At 44.2% G+C, this 19,256-nt stretch overlaps 1 protein-coding gene across 1 annotated transcript in view; it reads left to right on the top strand.

Moving 5' to 3' along the window:
* DNAJB6 (DnaJ heat shock protein family (Hsp40) member B6) overlaps positions 1-8,610 on the top strand; it is an 87,630-nt gene extending 79,020 nt beyond the window's left edge. The window contains exon 10 of the mRNA XM_049863478.1: positions 8,345-8,610. Within this exon, the coding sequence (XP_049719435.1) occupies positions 8,345-8,352 (8 nt within the window). The 3' untranslated portion in view covers positions 8,353-8,610. The remainder of the gene's footprint in view (positions 1-8,344) is intronic.
* The last annotated feature ends 10,646 nt before the right edge of the window (positions 8,611-19,256 follow it).

The following is a 19,256-nucleotide window of genomic DNA, read 5'->3' as shown; positions in this document are numbered from 1 at the left end:
GTCTGCAGCCCTTCTAGTCACATTCATTAAGCACCTACTGAAGTCCCTGGGTGATGCGAATGACTGACATGCTTGGCTGCTAAACTTGACAGTTTGAGTCAACCCAGAGGCTCCTCTAAAGAGAGTCCTAGTGATCTACTTCCAAAAAATCTGCCATCGAAAACCCTGTGGGGCATAGTTCTACTCTGACACACATGGGGTTGCCATTGAGTCAGAGCCAACCCAATGGCACCTGGTTTTTAAATGTTAGGTGTACTGCTAGGTGCTGAGGATGTGAAAAGAATAAAGTACCACCCCTTCGTGGCCCACCTGGATGGAATGCCTGCTTAGTTACCCTGAACAGCACTGTAGTTAGTAAGACAAGCCCACCAGATTACTCGGGAAGTAGACTTTATTGCTCTGATTAGCTGACTCTCTCCAGACTGTGAGAACTAAATACCCTCTTAAGTTTATGGGCCCCGAGAGAGAGGCTGAGCTGCTCCATTAAGTTTAACGACTACTCCGTGGGCCTGGTGGGGAGAGTTCATAAATAAATTGGCAGCGTTCAGAGCTGGACTCTGGCTGGGCAGCTTGGAGGGTGGTTCTTAAGATGTTTAGGGTTTCCGAGTCTGCACATGTTGGAAGAATCATCCATCATCTCTTATGTTTACCTTTCAACCTGATGCAGTCCTGGAAGACAGCAAGACACACAGCAATTTCTGGGCTAAAGGACAACAGGTAGCTAGAAGGATGAAAAGTCACCCTATTTCAGGTGAATACACACTGGATTATCAGTGGACTGAAAAATTCTGAGCTGTTAGACTTTTTTAAAAACTTTGTATTAAAGAAATTTTCAAACATAAGAAATGTAGAAAGTATCTACCACCTAGATTCAACAATTGTTCACAATTTTGTGTGTGTGTTCATGTATAGATGCATGTGTGTATACATATACACATAATCTTTAGAACCATTCTAAAGTAAATTAAATGCTTTGTCCCTGAAAACACCAGTATCTCCATCTCTAAAAATATCAGAACATTCTTCCACATAATCTCAATACCATTATGGCACCGAATAAAATTAGTATATTTGAAATGTATAATGGCATAAGAGAATAGGATAACAAACCCCCTTACCCATTCACCAGTTTTAACAATTATCAACATACGTTCAAACTTTTAAAAACAAATTTTTGGTAAAAATACAACCAGACATCCACCTATTGAACCATTTTTACACGTATGGTTCATTGACAATGGTTACATGCTTCACATTGTGTCACCGTTCCCCTATCTGCACCCATGTTGTTTCACCGCCCTTAACTTGGACCCCCTGTCCCTTCAAGTTCTTCTCTGTGCTTTAGAGTTCCTGTTGTTCATTTCATCTCATATAGACAATTCCTTCAACGAACACAGTGCTCAAGGAGAACATTATTAAATGAACTAAATTGTTTTTTAGTTTAAAGATGACTGTATGGGATAGTTTTGGTTCAAGGCTTACAAGTTTCCAGACAATAGATTGGGGGTTTTCTAGAAAGTGTGGTTTTCAATAAGAATTTGAAATTCTGTTCCACATTTTTTCTTCCTTTTGATCAAGATCCAACTATTGGGTCCTTGATCAAAACATTCAGTAATGGTAGCTGGGCACCATCCATTTCTTCTGATGTAGCAAAGGAGGTAGTAGTTCATGGGGGCAATTACACTTGCAGTCTCATCCTCTGATACCCGGGCCTCCTCCTCCCTCTGTTGCTCCAGGTGAGTAGAGACCAATTGTTGTATCTTGGGTGGCTGTTCTCAAGCTTTTAAGACCTCAGACATTGCTGGCGTTGCTCACTGAAGTAGGAGGTAGAGCAGAAACTCTAAGAACCACTTTAGGCGAATTGACTGGAGAGCCCCACGAAACCATGCTTCTAACTAAACGTGTGAGCCAAGAAGTCTATTCCCATGAGATGTCAGACTTTAAAAATCTATACCTCCGCTTCCCCCGACGTTTTCAAGCACATCCCAGACATATCATCTGTAAATATTCAGTATGTTATTCCTTCTCTATAAAGAAGAATTTTCCCTCATTAACTATTTTGTTCCCTTAAATTAAGTTTGTACAGAAGGGCATGATAAATGCTTGCTTCTTTTCCTTATTTATCTGTTTCCTGGATAATTAGTTGATTCCCTGGCATCCTCCAAAGATATCCAAAGTGACCAATTAATTTCTCTCGTTTTCAGTCTCATGATGAACTCATAGATTTTAATATATTCGTTATATTCAATTCACTGAAATCACTATTTTTTGATGCTCAAATTGTCCCGTCTCTCCATGCCAACTCTTGAGTTCTTTTGATGACCACACAGACTTTGACGCTGCAGATCCTTCTTGTATCTTTCCTGCTCTGGACATGGAATTAATCACTTTCTAAGGAGCCCTGGTTAATGGAATCTGTCTTTAGAGATCACAAGTCTGGGTGCTAGGGTAGGGTATTTATTGTTACTGGTTGGTCTTAAGAGACCTTTTCAGTGGACAAAGGTAGAAAATATTTTTTAAAAAGAAAACACATCAAGAATTCAAGCTAACATTTCCAATTCAAATTTAGGATTACAGCCAGTATTTTGAATTTTATATATGATTTTTTTCTCTCTGAAAATTTTAGTTTTTAATACAATAACATATTGAACTGCCAACTTTTCATTTAAATGTTTGCACCAGCAGGGACTCCTTTGTTTGCTATATAAAAAATAATATGATTACTTTAAAATTTTTTAAATTCATCCTTTTTTTCTTAGGCTATCACTCTGGGAATGTAGTATCTAATTGTTTAAAGTCGTTTTAAATAATTCCTCTTGGTGTGGTTAGGCCAAAAACTTGATATACAGTGAGGTTCATTTAGTTCCTTTTGCTTTCAAATTTTTCAAAATTCAGGGATTGCTTTTGAAAGAAATTTTGATTTACGTATGTACGCAATTCCAAAGTAAAATCTACAAAAAAACAGTGTATTCAGAGAAGTATAACTTTCATTCCTGTCTTCTCTGTACCCCATAGGAATTCATTTTTATTAGTTTTTGGTTTGTCTTTTCATTTTAATATGTATATTAAATATATAAAATATAATTATATTGTCATAATGTAATATTTTATATATAAATTATATAATATATATTATAATATTGTGTGTTTATATATGTACGTGTGTGATTACGTATATATGTGCACACACACACACCCCACAACCCCCATTCTTGCTTTTGTTGTACATTGACTTGAAAAGACCAAGGCAGTTGCCTTGTAGAATATGCCCCACATTCTGCACTGGTCTGTTGTTTCCTTGTAGTGTTATTTAACTTGACCTATTTTCTGCATTTCTCATCAAATGGAACTAGACCTAATGGCTTGGTTATATTCAGATGGGACATTTTTGGCAAGTTTGCCTCACATTGCATCTCACTAGGAGACGCATGCGCCTCTGTTGCATTATAACAGCGATGTGTGCTGTTCCATTAGAGATGCTAAGTGTGGTCACTAGGTTATGCTGTTGGCAGCCAGCTCTCTCCACTGGAAAGTTAAGTTTTTCTCTTTATAGTTAGCAAGTAATCTGTGAGGTGGTACTCTGGCTGTCTGTGACTCTCCAAACCCAAACCCATTGCCATCGAGTTGATTCCAACTCATAGCAACTCTATAGGACAGAGTAGAACTGCCCCCTAGGGTTTCCAAGGAGCACCTGGTGGATTCGAACTGCCACTGTGACTATCCAGTAGCTCACTTATCTCTTACCAATTTATTATCCAATGATACCTTTAGTGTATTATTTACATTGTTGCTGTTAGGTGCCATCGAGTCAGTTCCGACTCATAGTGACCCAGCGTACAACAGAATGAAACACTGCCCAGTCCCACACCATCCTTACTATCACTGTTATGTTTGAGCTCATTATTGCAGCCACAGTGTCAATCATCCCACTGAGGGTCTTCTTCTTTTTCACTGACCCTCTATGTTTTTAGGTGGTGCTGAGTTGGTTCCAATTCATAGCAACCCTATATGTACAGAACGAAACACTGCCCGGTGCTGGGCATCCTCACAGTCGTTGTCATGCTTGAGCCCATTGTTGCAGCCTCTGTGTCAGTCCATCTTGCTGAGGGTCTTCCTCTTTTTCCATGACCCTCTTCTAAGCATAATGTCCTTTCCTAGGGACCAGTTCCTCCAGATAACCTGTCCAAGGTATGTAAACCGAAGTCTCACCATCCTTGCTTCTAATGAGTGTTCTGGCTGTACCTCTTTGACTCTCAAATTTATATATATATGTATATATAACCCAGTACCCAGTGCCGTATATATGTATATATATATTCTTTTTTAATTGTAGTTTACAACCCCATGGCACTCTCCCTTCTCAACCTTGGGTTCCCTATTACCAGCTTTCCTGTCCACTCCTGCCTTCTAGTCCTTGTCCCTGGGCTGGTGTGCCCCTTTAGTCTCATTTTGTTTTATGGGTCTGGCTGTACTTCTTCCAAGACAGATTTGTTCATTCTTTTGGCAGTCCATGGTATATTCAGTATTCTTTGTGAGTGCCATAACTGAAAGCCATCAATTCATATTCAGTCTTATTCATTGTTCAGCTTTTGCATGCATATGAGACAATTGAAAGTATCATTGCTTGAGTCAGGCACACCTTAGTCCTTAAAGTGACATCTTTGGTTTTTAACACTTTAAAGAGGTCTTTTGCAGCAGATTTGCCCAATGCAATGCATCTTGATTTCTTGACTGCTGCTTCCATGGGTGTTTTTTTTTTTTTTAATTTTTATTGTGCTTTAAGTGAAAGTTTACAAATCAAGTCAGTCTCTCACACAAAAACTCATATACACCTTGCAACATACTCCCAGTTGCTCTCCCCCTAATGAGACAGCCTGCTCCCTCCCTCCACCCTCTTTTTATGTGCCCATTTTGCCAGCTTCTAACCCCCTCTACCCTCTCATCTCCACTCCAGGCAGGAGATGCCAACATAGTCTCAAGTGTCCACCTGATCCAAGAAGCTCACTCCTCACCAGTGTCCTTCTGCAACCCATTGTCCAGTCCAATCCCTGTCTGAAGAATTGGCTTTGGGAATGGTTCCTGTCCTGGGCCAACAGAAGGTCTGGGGGCCATGACTACCGGGATTCCTCTAGTCTCAGTCAGACCAGTCTGGTCTTTTTATGAGAATTTGGGGTCTCCATCCCACTGCTCTCCTGCTCCCTCAGGGGTTCTCTGTTGTGTTCCCTGTCAGGGCAGTCATCGGTTGTAGCTGAGCACCATCTTTCCATGGGTGTTGATTGTGGATCCAAGTAAAATGAAATCCTTGACAATTTCAATCTTTTCTCCATTTATTATGATGTTGCTTATTGGTCCAGTTGTGAAGGTTTTTATTTTCTTTTGTTGAGGTGTAATCCATACTGAAGGCTGTATTGTAGTCTTGATCTTTATCAGTAATTGCTTCAAGTCCTCTATGTTTTCAGCAAGCAAGGATGTGTCATCTGCATAACGCAGGTTGTTAATGAGTCCCCTTCCAATCCTGATGCCCCGTTCTTCAGTATAGTCTAGCTTCTTGGATTATTTGCTCAGCATGTTTATGAGTGCCTGCAAAATGCCTATTACCTAATTCTGTTATTCATCTTGCATTTTTTTGCTTGGTTTCTCTGGAGACAAGGGTTTTCTCTCATCGACTGGGTATTCAGTTATACTGAAATGTAGTTTCATGGACTGTGTGCACATCAAAAGTATTAAATCAATTTTTGGTGCCTAAAAAAAAAAGCCACACTAATTAACTGGAATGTATCAGGAGCTAAGTGTCTAAGAGAGGAAACCATGTCAATGGGAAGAAGTTAAAGGAACAGTCAATGTTCAGCTTGAAGAACAATCACTCATTTAAATAAATTTTTTAATGTCTTGTTTTTAAATTTTAAAAGTAAAATCGTTATACAATACATGATCAGTTTAGAAAATTTGGAAATGTAGGTATGAGAAAAGAAGAAATTATTCCTACCAACTAGAGACCCCATCTTGCCAAATACATAAGAGTCTGTATGTATTTTTACTCAATAATATATTGTAAAAGACTTCATGTCAGTAAATATAGATTCGAATAACTATTTTAATGGTGAGAAAGTATATTCCTTTGTATTGATAGCAATTCATTATAACCAGGTCCCATTTTTGTTCACATACAGTAACTGTATTTTTTTTGCTGTGCTTCAGGGACATTTTTGTACATGTACTATTTCTTTGTATACTTATCTACTGTGTTAGTATAAATTCCCAGGGATGGGATTGCTAGGTCAAAAGTCATATGTCAGACTTCATATTTCAAAGATCATATGTCAAAGGTCATAGACTTTGGAACCTATTTCCTAATCACCCTCCAGAAGCATTTATGCTCATTTACATGGAAAGGTTCCCCCTACATGCACCCCTACAATTTTCTCTAGTTGCCATTATTTAAAAATTATTTTTAATGTTTAGTGTTCTTTTAGTTTTAACATTTAATTTTCTGTTTTTATATTTTTTAAACGTATGCTTCTCACTTTCATGTCATGTACTTAATTTCTTGTCTTATTCTTTTTATTAGTATTATCCTAAATCATATTTTTTATATCATAATTTCTAAATTTTCTCTTCGGAGGGGTTAAAAATCTGATTTAGAAAGTTTTTATTCATTGTTGTTTTAAATTTCTTTTTTTAAAATTTGGAAACCCTGGTGGCGTAGTGGTTAAGTGCTATGGCTGCTAACCAAAAGGTTGGCAGTTTGAATCCATTAGGTGCTCCTTGAAAACTCTATGGGGCAGTTCTACTTTGTCCGATAGGGTCACCATGAGTCAGAATAGATTCGACGGCAACGAGTTTTTGGTTTCAGTTTTTTAAAACATGTTTATCCTTAAATTTTAATCTCTTCATAAATTTCCATCCCTCTTTATTATCTCATCTAATTTTTTTCTTTCCCCTCTTTTATTATTACTTGCTTCATGGTTCCTATGTGTAATGGCACCAGGGTGAGCACGTGTAACCCATGGAGCCCACACATCACAAAGCAAGCGAGGGGCCTTCTCTCACCAGTCCCTTCAGAAGCTTCTGGGGCTTCCCTGTGGGTCCAGTAGCCATTTCAAGAATCAGAGTAAAAGCCTGCCAAAATGAGATAAATGGAGTCCCAAGTCTTCAATCCTGTTTCCAGATGGGTAAAGCAACCAGGGTGAGCCTGGCTGAAGGCAGGCTGGGTGCTCCTGAGCCATGGGCAGTGGGATCTACATCTTCCTGATGCAGTTTGGAGCCACCAGATGGCCATTGTCTGCCCAGGTTTACATATTAATGGTGCTGATTCTGGGTCCTGGGGCTGGTCGTCTAGGGCAGGTTGAGGAATATTAGCTAGATCTGGCAAAACTGGGAACTTGTTCCTTGTCTACCCACTTCCAGAGTTGGTTTTGCCTGCCATCTCTGTGCCTGGCCTTACCTGACCCACCAACTCTCCGTCCTCTCAGCCTCACCCAGAAATAAGAACTTCAGGCTGCCTCTGATTGAAAACAGGCAGGAGCTGGGGGGCACTGGCCGCCAATTGTTGATATCCAAATTCACATTCTATATGAATTTCCATTATTGCAATTTTTGTGTGGCGTTTTATTGTAGAGTTTTATGCATCCTCACACCAGGGGACTTGACAACTGCAGCTCTGTAGCAGCCCTGTTGTATTTCTCAGAAGACGTTTGGTTTCCCTGATCATTGAGGGTTTTCTGAAGGCTGATTGGAGAATTTCTCTTGGCCTCAGATTAGGAATAACTATGCCTCTCCTGAGCCTCTGGTTCTTTTCTGTCTTCTGAACCATGTGTCAGACCTGGCGGATGATGCTTTCTTCTTCCCATTGGCTTCTTCTATATCAACCATGCTGTTTGTGTATTTCCAAATTTATGATTTTCAAAATTGTTATTTCCATTTGTTCGTATTCCCTCAGTCTTATTTTAAATCTCATGTTAATTTTTATCTTGCGTTGTATACAGCTTTGTGAGCCTCTTTAGATTGCTTTGGGAGGGATAAGATGACATATAAATGAATAAATAGATAGACCGATAGGTAGTTGTGCTGCCTGCTCTCGTCAGTTCCTTCCTCATTCAGTATTGAGGCTTGGAACCCTTTTATCAGGGGATAATGTCTTTCATTCCACATAAGGGAGAGAAGGTTAAATAGGCTAATGCTCCTTGTTAGGAATAACTGTTAGGTTCAATTCAGAGAAAGATGTGAATGAGCAATACCAGATCCATTTCTGAAAGCAGCTTCTCATGTGGAAAGGTGGGACAGAAACAGCGACCACCACTAAACGTACTGTGTGCTCCCCTACCTTTCTTGGCTCCCTTTGCAGTCAGCTGATGCCACAAGACAAGCCCTGGCTGATGGAATCTGAGTGGAAGTGACTGAGAAGAATGTGCGTTCCAGATGGACAGCTGCAGAAAGATGTGGTCTTCTACAGCTTGATCCTTGAGTGACGTAGATCGAGCACGGAATAAACTTGTGTTAAAGTCACTGACATTTTTGGGTTGTTTGTTACTACAGCATAACCAAACTTATCCTGACTAACTCAGAAACATACTGGTCACCTCAAGTCAAGGGGAGGAACTGCATGTGCAGAAGGCAAAGTCTCCCGCACATATCGTTTTTCCAAAGCTGGTGTTCATCCCCAAACAACTTCTTATTTCTTTGTGCATATATTGATTGGATCCTAACCTCTGTCCTGCTGATTTCCTCACTCTGTAAAGGATTGATAAGTGGCTGGCTTGTGATAGCAGTCCACATTAGATGTGCATATTCAGGGTCCCCAAGAAAGATAATCTTGACATATTTTTATTTTAGATAGAGATTACTGGCAGTTTTTGTTATTTGGGAAGAAGCATTCAATTACATCTGAAACAGACTCCAGGACAAGTCCTTCAGTTCGACAGAAGAAAAGTGAACACCATCTATTATTCATGGGAAAAAATGATGATATCACCTGATAGTGCAGACTGAGATTTTCAGTGTTCTGTATTCTCAGTGATGTCAAATGGGGGCATAAGCAGCTAACATGTGCCATTGAAGAAGTTGAGGCATGTTTTTCTCGAATCTGGAGTTAGCCTGGGCCGTTGGTGTCTCCATTATTGTGTTCTTTAACATCACACGCCCTGACTCTTTCTACCCTTACTTTGGAACAGGGCAGAGGACTATGACCTTACTCACGGGAACCTCACAGAGGTACAAGTGGCCTGGAGAAGTCGACAGTGAGCAGGCAAGGGGTCTGGGAGTTCGGGTGCAGCAGCAGTCCAGTGTGGATGGATGGATGGAGGGTGGAAGTGACAAGCAGAAATCAGGATAGATTCAGGTATGGGTAAGTATCTCAGAGAGTCCATGGGTGGTGCAAACAGTAAACATGTTTGACTACTAGCCGAAAGGTTGGAAGTTCAAGTCTACCCAGAGATGCCTTGAAATAAAGGCCTGGTGAACTACGTCAGAAAAATCAGCTACTGAAAACCCTTGGAGCATAGTTCTAGTCTGACACACAGGTATCAACTTTTTTTTTTTTTAAGTATTCCATAGGGTTCCAAGAAATTATATGGGATGGAAGCCCCTAAAGGAAGACTGCAATTCCTGCCACTTTAGGCAGCTTGGAGGCCCAAATCATTATGGGTTGAATATTCAAATAAATGAGATGTTATTTTGTACCCCAGGCTGGTGACAACCCCAGGCAAGGGTTACCTGTGGAAAGGAAGATCAATCCTATGCGGAGTGGCACTTTCTCCATCACTAGGCTCTTCATGGGTTTCCCCTACTCTGACTTGTTCATCTTTTCTCACTACAGAGAACAGGAACAGGAAATACCATTTTATAAGACATAGGTCACTGCACAACATGGTCAATGTTTTTGCTTTTGGGGGGTATTGGCTTTTAAATTTCATGACTGCATTTGTGTGGGTCTAGAACCATACGGGCAGTCCCCACAAGTCAGGGTTGGGTGCGCCTCAACCCTGTCAATCACCCAGAGACCAGGAAGTTGGAGTAGGAGTCAGTGTCAACCCCCAGATTACTATGGGGATTCAATTAGAAATTGGGAAAGTACTGTCTGGCTGACAAACCCAAACCTAAATGGAATCAAGGCTTTACATTATGCTGGAAGTTCCACACTGAGTACCTGTCATTTCCTTACCTTACATATGGATGAGTAAGGTGAGTAGGGTGAGGTAACCTGGGAGAGGAGGTCTGAGGGGAATTGAGGGCTCTCCTGTCACCCCAAAGCTCTAATGACTGACCTCCGGCAATCCGAGGGCCTTTCTTCCTGGAGTGTGACAGAAGGAGCTGGGGAGGGGAATGGAGAGACGCTGAGGACAAGGGTGTGCACGACCAAGAGCAGACCTTCCCAGAGATGTGGGTGGCCCCGGGGGCATGCCAGCATGACCTCACCTGGCACATATAGCCTGCTGGACGGCTTTCTGCCTGAGCGCCAGGCAGGGCTGCCACTGGAGGGCTGTGAGTGGAGGACAATCTCCCTGAGCAGGAAAGGTTGGGGGTGGAGAGCATATGCCCAGAGCCAGACACCTGGCTCCCAGCTCTTTCACCTGTGCCCAGGTCCTCTTGCACCAGACAACACCTGAGATGCCCAGTGGTCATGGCTGGTGTGCCTTCTACAGGAATGACAAGGCCAGTGAATTTCAGCCTGGCTTTGCAGAGGGAAGAGATGGACTGGGCCATGCCTGTCAGGTGTGAAGTAGACGTAGGAACGCAGAGCCACTACATAAACCCAAATGTCCCAGGCCTTACCAACTGGGGGGCTGAGTCAGGTCAACTGAGCACTTGGCGGCTTCCTGAGGCAGCCCCTTGGTGTCTATTTCTCTATAGCAGGGACTCCAGGGCTCCCCAAGCCAGGTGGTAGCTTCTGCTCTGCCACAGGGTTCAGCGGGGCTCCTGCATGTCCCCTCCCACACCACCTCCCACTGGGCATCCGCTGCTTCTAACCTTAACATTCCTGTGGGGCCAGAATGGCCCCAGGGTTCCCTCAGCCCTCTCTGCACTAGAGCAATACCTTGGATTTTGCCCAGATTTCCTCCTCCTGATCTCTCCCTACCCTGACCACCACTCTTCTTCTTAGGACTGGAAGAGTGATTCTTACCAGATCTCAATTTGGTGACAAGTCGGACTGCAACATCCACACACATTTAAACCTTCCTACTAGTGGGAGCCCTGATGGCGCAGTGGTTAAGAGCTTGGACGCTAACCAAAAAGTCAGCAGTTTGAATCTACCAGGTGCTCCTTGAAAACCCTATGGGGTAGTTCTACTCTGTCATAGGGTCACTATGAGTCTGAATTGACTCGATGGCGGTGGATTTGGTTTTTTGGGTACTGGTCATTGGGAAACCCTGGTAGTGTAGTGGTTAAGAGCTACGGCTGCTAACCAAAAGGTTGGCAGTTCAAGTGTACCAGGCACTCCTTGGAAACTCTATGGGGCAGTTCTACTCTGTCCTAAAGGGTTGCTGTGAGTCGGAATCGACTTGACGGCAACAGGTTTTATTGGTCTTTGGGAGCCCTGGTGGTGCAGTGGCTGAGTTTGGCTGCTAAGCGAAAGGTCGGCAGTTTGAATTCAGTAGCCGCTCCTTGGAAACCTTATGCGGCCAGTTCTACTCTGTGCAAAGGGTTGCCATGAGTGGGAATTGACTCAAAAGCAATGGATTTGTTTTTTGGTTTACTGGTCACTGGAGCCCTGGTGGCACAGTGGTTAAGCATTTGGTTGCTAACCAAGCCCTGGTGGCAGTTGGAATCCTACCAGCTGCTCCTTGGAAACCCTGTGGGGGCAGTTCTACTTTGTCCTGTAGGGTTGCTGTGAGTTGGAATCACCCCGGTGGCAGTGGGTTTTCTTTACTGGTTACTGGTCGCGAGTGGGCAGTGGTGGTTCAGTGGTAGAACTCTCACCTTTCGTGCGGGAGACTCAGGTTTATTCCCCGCAGGTGAGCCTCATGCATGTTGCTATGATGCTAAACAGGTTTCATTGGAGCTTCCACCTAAGACAGAAGAATGGCCTGGCAACCTATTCCCAAAGGTCAGCCAGTGAAAGCCCCATGGATCACAACAGTCCCATCCTGTTGGGCATGGGGTCACCACGTGTCCGTCTGACTCCATGGCAACTACAATAACCACACTGGCCGTAGAGTGAGGGTGGTCTGACCAGCGGAGGCACAGGTGCAGTCAAGACTTCAGGTACCAGGCCAGCACCCTGGGGGGCATTTGCTATGTGCCAGGGCCCTGGGCCAAGCACTCTGTGTGTTTCCTTTGAGCCTTACGATAACCTTATGAGATAGACACATTCTCTGCCTTTCTCTGACAAAGGAACTTAAGCATTTAGTAGAAGCCAACAAAGGGGCCAGAGGGCACCTCTAGTGACCACAAGAGCTGGGGTTAGAGCCAGGTCTGATTCCAGATCCCGTGCATTTAACCACCCCACAGAGCTGCCCTCCAGAAAGCAGACAAGGGCCCGCTTGGGAAACAGGAGGGGTGTTAGCTGGTAGATGGTGCAGCAGGAGGAGGAGGCTGGCAAGGAAGTAAGGGCAAAGATTGGTACCTTTGACTTATTTATCAAGGACACACTCCTATATCCACCTGAGCCGGAATCCACCTGGAAGAAGGTAGACGTCAAGGTGAGGCGATGCAAGGAGACGAAGGAATTTCCAAAACTTTGAAGGAAAAAAAAGCCCACACTTCAGAATGCTGGCCTTCTACCTGGAGTGTTGACTTCACACATGTCTCCCCTTGTAAGACCTCCATTACCTGTTCCCATTCCCACTGTCCCTACCTCTTTTTTCAAGGTGGCTTATTTCCCTGTACCTGTGCTCTGGTATCTACATATGTAAGAATGGTGTCTTAGTCATCTAGTGCTGCTATAACAGAAATACCACAAGTGGATGGCTTTAACAAAGAGAAGTCTATTCTCTCACAGTCCAGTAGGACTTCACGGTGCCAGCTCCAGGGGAAGGCTTTCTCTCTCTTTTGGCTCTGGAGAAGGTCCTTGTCATCAGCCTTCCCTTGGTCTGGGAGCATCTCAGTGCCAGAATCTCAGGTCCAAAGGACAGGCTCTGCTCCAGGCATTGCTTTCTTGGTGGTATGATTTTCCCACTGTTATGTATCTCTTGCAAGATAAAATGTGGTACAGGCCACACCTCAGGGAAACTCCCTTTACGTTGGATCAGGGATGTGACCTGAGCAAGAGTGTCACATCCCACCCTAATCCTTTTAACCACAGGTAGAGATTATGGTTTGTAACACATAGGAAAATCACAAAATGGAGGACAACCACACATGGCCCAACCAAGGTGACATTTTTGGGGGGACACAATTCATTCCATGACAAATGGGTAGAGAAAAAATCAAACCAAACCAAAATCCAGCCCTTTCTTTGCCAGGTTTCTTGGCTTCTTTTTCTCTCCCTGTGAGAACTGCCTCCTTTCCCGTCTCCACCTCCTCTCCCAGTCCAGCCACTCCCGGGGGAACTCCTTTCCTCCAGGCACCTGAGGTGATTGTTTAGGCAAATCCCTGGCTTCCCAGATCCTTTTAATGCTGTCCTTGCCCACAGAAAGGTGTGTGTTTGCCTGTTTTCCAGCAAGGATGGGTGGCACTGAGTCACCCAGACTCCCGAGCACTCCACAAAGCCCTGTAGTGTTGTCTGCAGGGATGGTAGAGAGCCAGGTGAGGCATTTCTCTTCTGGAGCTCAAACTTGCAGCCCTGGCTTCTTGCCTAGAGCTCTGAGGTGAGGAGTCCTGGCCATTACTGCAGCAGAGCATTTCCTGTCTCAGTGACATTTCCCCTCTCTTCTGGCCCACCACTGCCCCCAAACATTCACATGCATACACAGCAGGTAGGCACAGGGCAGATTATTGTTCTATCTCATCACTCCCTTGCCACTCACCCTGGCCTCGGCTCCACTCTCAGTAATTTGGAGGTTCCTTGGCCTTTCTGTGCCTTAGCTGGCTCATCTGTGTAATGGGCCACTGGTTTCAAGGATTCTGAGATAATGTGTGAGAGTGCCTGGTGTAGTATCAGGGAAAGCAGAAGCTCACCTAGGGGTCATTTCTCCAACTCTCTAATTCCATTCTCCAGAACCAAGTGCCTTTGAGTTGATACAGATGTGGGGGAGAAAGAAAAGGGGGTGTTATGTATGGAACTGTGTCCCCTCAAAAGGTGTATTGAACATCTAACCCCTTACCTATGAATGAGACCTTGTTTAGAAAAAGGGTCTTTGAAGATGTTATCAGTTAAATTAACATGAGGTCATACTGGAGCAGGGTCCTAATCCAATATGACCAGTGTTTTTATAAGAGTGAACAGACACAGAGACGCATGGAGGGAAAAGGCCCTGTGACAATGGAAGCAGAGATTGGCGTTATGGTGTAGCTGCAAGCCAATGAACGCCTGACCCTACCAGAAGCCAGGAGAGATAAAGAAGGATCTTCCCTAGAGCCTTTAGAGAGACCAAGGCCCTGATGACACCTTATTTTGGACGTTTAGTCTCCAGAATTGTGAGATAATAAATTTCTGTTGTTTAAAGCCACCCACTTTGTGGTACTTTGTTATGGTGGCACTAGAAAACGAATACAAACAGTGTCCCCCCAAAAGATATGTCTAAGTCCTAACTCCTGCATCTGTTCATGTGACCTTACTTGGAAATAGCATCTTTGTAGATGTAATTAAGGTAAGGATCTTGAGATGAGATCATCTGGATTCAGGGTACGCCCTAACTCCAATGACAAAAACCAACCAGTTGCCATCTAGTCAATATCCACTAATGGTGACCCCGTGTGTGTCAAAGTAGAGCTGTGTTGATTTTCAGTGGCTGATTTTCTGGAAGTAGATAAATAGGCCTTTCTTCTGAGGTGCCTCTGGGTGGACTTGAACATCCAGCCTTTTGGTTAGCAGTTGTCATGCATTGAAATGTGTCAAAAATGTGTGTCAGCTTGGCTAGTCTATGATATGATTTCCAGTATTGTGTGATTGTCCACCATTTTGCCATCTGTGTGATTTTCCTTTGTGTTGTGAATCCTATGATGTTAATAAATTGGGATTAGGGGCGATTATGTTAATGAGGCAGGACTCAATCTACAAGATTAGATTGTGTTTTAAGTCAATCTCTTTTGAGATATAAAAGAGAAGAGAGTAGAGAGAAAGGGGGACCTCATACCACCAAGAAGCAAGAGCCAAGAGAGTAGTGAGTCCTTTGGACCTGGGGGAAGATTGATGACAAGGATCTTCCTTCAGAGCCAACAGAGAGAGAAAGCCTCCCCCTGGAGCTGGCGCCCTGAATTTGGATTCGTAGCCTATTAGACTGTGAGAGAGTAAATTTCTCTTCATTAAAGCCAGCCGCTTGTGGTATTTCTGTTACAGCAGCGCTAGATGAGTAATACAGCAGTCAAACCATTTGCACCACCTATGGACTCAACTCCAGTGACTGGTGTCCTTAGAAAGGAGAAGGAAGTTTGAGACGCAGAGAGAAGGCAGCCATGTGAAGACAGAGGCAGAGACTGGAGTGATGAATTCCCAAGCCCTGGAATGCCCAGGATTGCTGGCAGCCACCAGAAGCTAGAGAGGCATGGGACAGAGTCTCCCTCAGAACCTCCAGGGAGAACCAACCCTGCTGACACCTTGATTCTGGACTCCGGAACTGAGAGACCATGAGTTTCTGTTGTTTTAGGCCACCCAGCTTGTGGTACTTTGTTATGGCAGCCCTAGGAGGCCAATATGGAGTACCTTGGTGGCACGAATGGTTAAGTGCTCAACTACTAACCAAAAGATTGGCAGCTCAAACCCCACCCAGAGGTTCCTTGGAAGAAAGGCCTGGCAAACTGCTTCTGAAAGGTCACAGCCTTGAAAACCTTATGGAGCAGGTCTACTCTGCACACACAGAGTTCCCATGATTGGCATTGACTCCATGGCAACTAACAACAACAGGAGACCAATGCAGGAGATGCCTGTGTGTCTAACCCATGGGAACAAGGAGCCCAGGCGAAGGGGTGCAAAGAGTTGGCTGGAGGTTGGAGGTGGCATCCGAGGCCTGGGGGCATCGATGACCGGGGCAAAGCTGATGAGGCGAGGCAAGCTTGGCCTCCACACGTAGGGATGGAGCTTCCATCATCCTGCCCCCAGGTCTGGGCCAGGGACACGATTCTCAGGGCACAGGGCAAAATGAAAATGCTGCACATAGAACCAAGCGTGGGTCCTTCTAAACACAGCACCCTGTGCAGCCACATTGATCACATGGCCAATCTAGAATACAGGTTATCTGCTTCCAAAGGCACAATGGTGCAACAGGCAGGTACAAGCTAGACGTTTTCATTACAAATGGGAGAAATTGGAGGGAAAGAAGGCATAACAGGCACCAAGCAAGTTAGCAGAACACATTTCATTAACTCTAAAGTCTTGAAAATAATCTCTGTTCTCTGAGACCATTCATACAAGGGCCCTGCCCTCCAGAGTCTAGGTACTGGCCACACTTTCCAGATTCAGAGTGGAGGCCCCTTGGCCCTGGGCTTCAGCTCCACCTTCCAGACCCACAGGAATGGCAACTGTGCTCCCTTGGCTTTGGGTGACTCCATCCCCCTGGCAAACCTTAACAGCCCCACGCTCTGGAACCAAGTTGGTGAAAATCTCACTCTTTGAAACCTAGGAGGCTATGGCCCCACCCTTTGAAGCTGAAAAGGCCCTGCTCCGGGTTCTGCTGTTCAACTGATCTCCAGCTTGCTCCAGGGATGGTCCTTTTTTTTCTTGGAGGACAACACTTGTAGCTTCTTCAACCTGTTTCCTGACTATAGAATCCCAAGAAGCAGACAGTATTCTTTCCTTTAGCCCTTTCTCTGTCCTCTTTGGTCTAAGCTGGTGGGTTTTCTGCTGTGGTAGTTGGTTAGATCCATCAGTCACAGGCCGAATCTCGTTAACAAAAGATTATGTAGCCACATCCCTGGTGAACTCGTGTCCTTAGTTTGTACAACAGAATTTTCCAAATCTTTAAGTTCTGTTTTCATTTTGCACAGTTCCTTTTTAAGTCCATCTCTTTCCTGTCACACTTTACTATAAGCAGAAAGGAGAACCCACGTGGCCCCTTGAAGATTTTGCTTAGAAATCTCAGCCAGATATCCAAGTTCATCACTTATGAGTTCTACCTTCTACCAAACATTTCAACATAATTCAGGCAAGTTCTTTGCCACGGCATAAAAAGACACAATTACGTCACCAGCTAGGTGGCCATACTTTTCAGGATTGGGGCAATGTTTTCCAGGAGGCGTATGTTTTCTCAACCAACATCCAATATAACGTGCTGTTTCTCCTCTAGCCAGGATTCACGGGTCCAGATACCAAGGGGTGGAAACGCGAGTGGCACCACTCACTATCATCCCTAGTGTCTCACTTGCAAAATTTTTGCTTCCTGTCCCCACGACCCTATGCTCTGTGGATCTAGAGATCTTAATTCCAAAGGGACTAATAATCACACCTGGACATGCAATATTGATTCCATTGAACTGGAAGTTAAGAATGTCACCTGGCCACTTTGGGTTCTTCATGCCTCTGGATCAATAGGCAAAGAAGGGAGTTACCATATTGGCTTGTGTGATCAATCATGATTACTAAGGAGAAATTGGATTGGTATTGCACAATGGAGGTAAAGGAGAGTAGGTCTGGAATACAGGAGACCCCTTATGACGTCTCTTAGTACTACCATGCCCTGCGATTAAACTCAGTGGAAAACTACAGCAACTCAATTTTGACATGAGCAGTGGGTTTGGTTTTTTTTTTTGACTAATGGCCCAGACCATTCAGGAATGAAGGTTTGGATAACCTCACCAGGCAAAGAACCATGACCAGCTGAGGTTCTTGCTGAGGGTAAAGGGAATATGGAATGGGTGGTGGAAGAAGATAGTTTTAAATACCAGTCGCGGCCACGTGACCACTTGCAGAAACAAGGACTGTAATTGTTATGAGTATTTCTTCCTTGTTTTATTATACTTGTGGGTATGCATATGTGTATATGTAAATAGCAAATTTTGTTTTGTTTTCTTCACTTGTAATATAAGATGTAAATGGGCTAGTGCATTTTCTATCATACACATGCTGTTGTATTATGTTAGGTGAAAGTATGATCTTAATAATTGTCTTTATTTAGAGGTTATATATGATTTAAGATGTATACCAAGTTGACAAGGGGTCGACTGTGATGGTTAATGTTATGTGTCAACTTGGCTGGGCCATGATTCTCAGTGGTTTGGCAGTTATATAGTGATGAAATCATTCTCCATTTTGTTATCTGATGTAATCATCTTCCATTTTGTGGTATGATATGAGTAGCCAATTATTTGAAAAAGGAGTTTCCTTGGGGCTGTGGCCTGCATCCAATATATATAGATGTTCTTGCAAAGCTTACTTGTTCTGGATCCTGCATCCGTCTCAACATCATCTGACTTTTGGTTACTGGGACTCCAGCCAGCAGCCTGCTGTCTGACTTGCTGATTCTGGGATTCACCAGCTTCTGCAGCCCTGTGAGCCATCAGCTTTCTGTCTGACCTGATTCGCCAGCTTCCCTAGTCCCATGGGCCAGAGGCCTGTCATCCAATCTGCCAAATTGGGCTTGGCAGCCCCTACCACCATGTGATTCAGGAGAAGCCTCCAACCTGATGCCTAATCCATGGATTTGGGTCTTGCCAGCCTCCACAACCACATGAGATATTTCCTTGAGATAAATCTCTCTATGTATGTATGTATGTATGTATGAGTCAGGGGCAGACTCAATGGTAGTTAAGAACAGCAATAGGTGAGAAGACCCTGGTATGGAAAGTGAAACCACTTGCTGAGGTCCCGCAGGCAGTGGCACAGCCAGGTATGTGATCACAGCCTCAGCTCCTAACCCCTGCTCTGCACAGTCCCTTACTGGAGTGGCAGTGTGGACCAGGGCTGATTTTCAGTGCCAGGCACTATGTGCCTCTGTGCTGGGCCCTGTGCCTGGGTGCTCATACTTTCGAGGCTGGTGAACCCCTCGATACTCCTGAGAACTGACAAGACCCTAAAGCCTCATTAGCCAAATGTCCTCCATGATGACTTTGTTCTGGATCAGTACATCAGCAGGAGAGTCCCCTGGGTTCTCATCACGTCCTTGTGGTCCCTTCAGTGTGCTGAGGGCTGCTCAGGGCTCTGTGAGAGATCAGAGGGAGAACAACATTCCCAACGCAGGGGACAGGGTTGCTTATGGGGAGGGAGTATTTGGTAGCTCCTCCCCCAA

This window comes from Elephas maximus, chromosome 20, assembly GCF_024166365.1.
Source record: "Elephas maximus indicus isolate mEleMax1 chromosome 20, mEleMax1 primary haplotype, whole genome shotgun sequence".
Classification (NCBI taxonomy): Eukaryota; Metazoa; Chordata; class Mammalia; order Proboscidea; family Elephantidae; genus Elephas; species Elephas maximus.
This window is presented reverse-complemented; position numbering and strand designations above follow the sequence as displayed.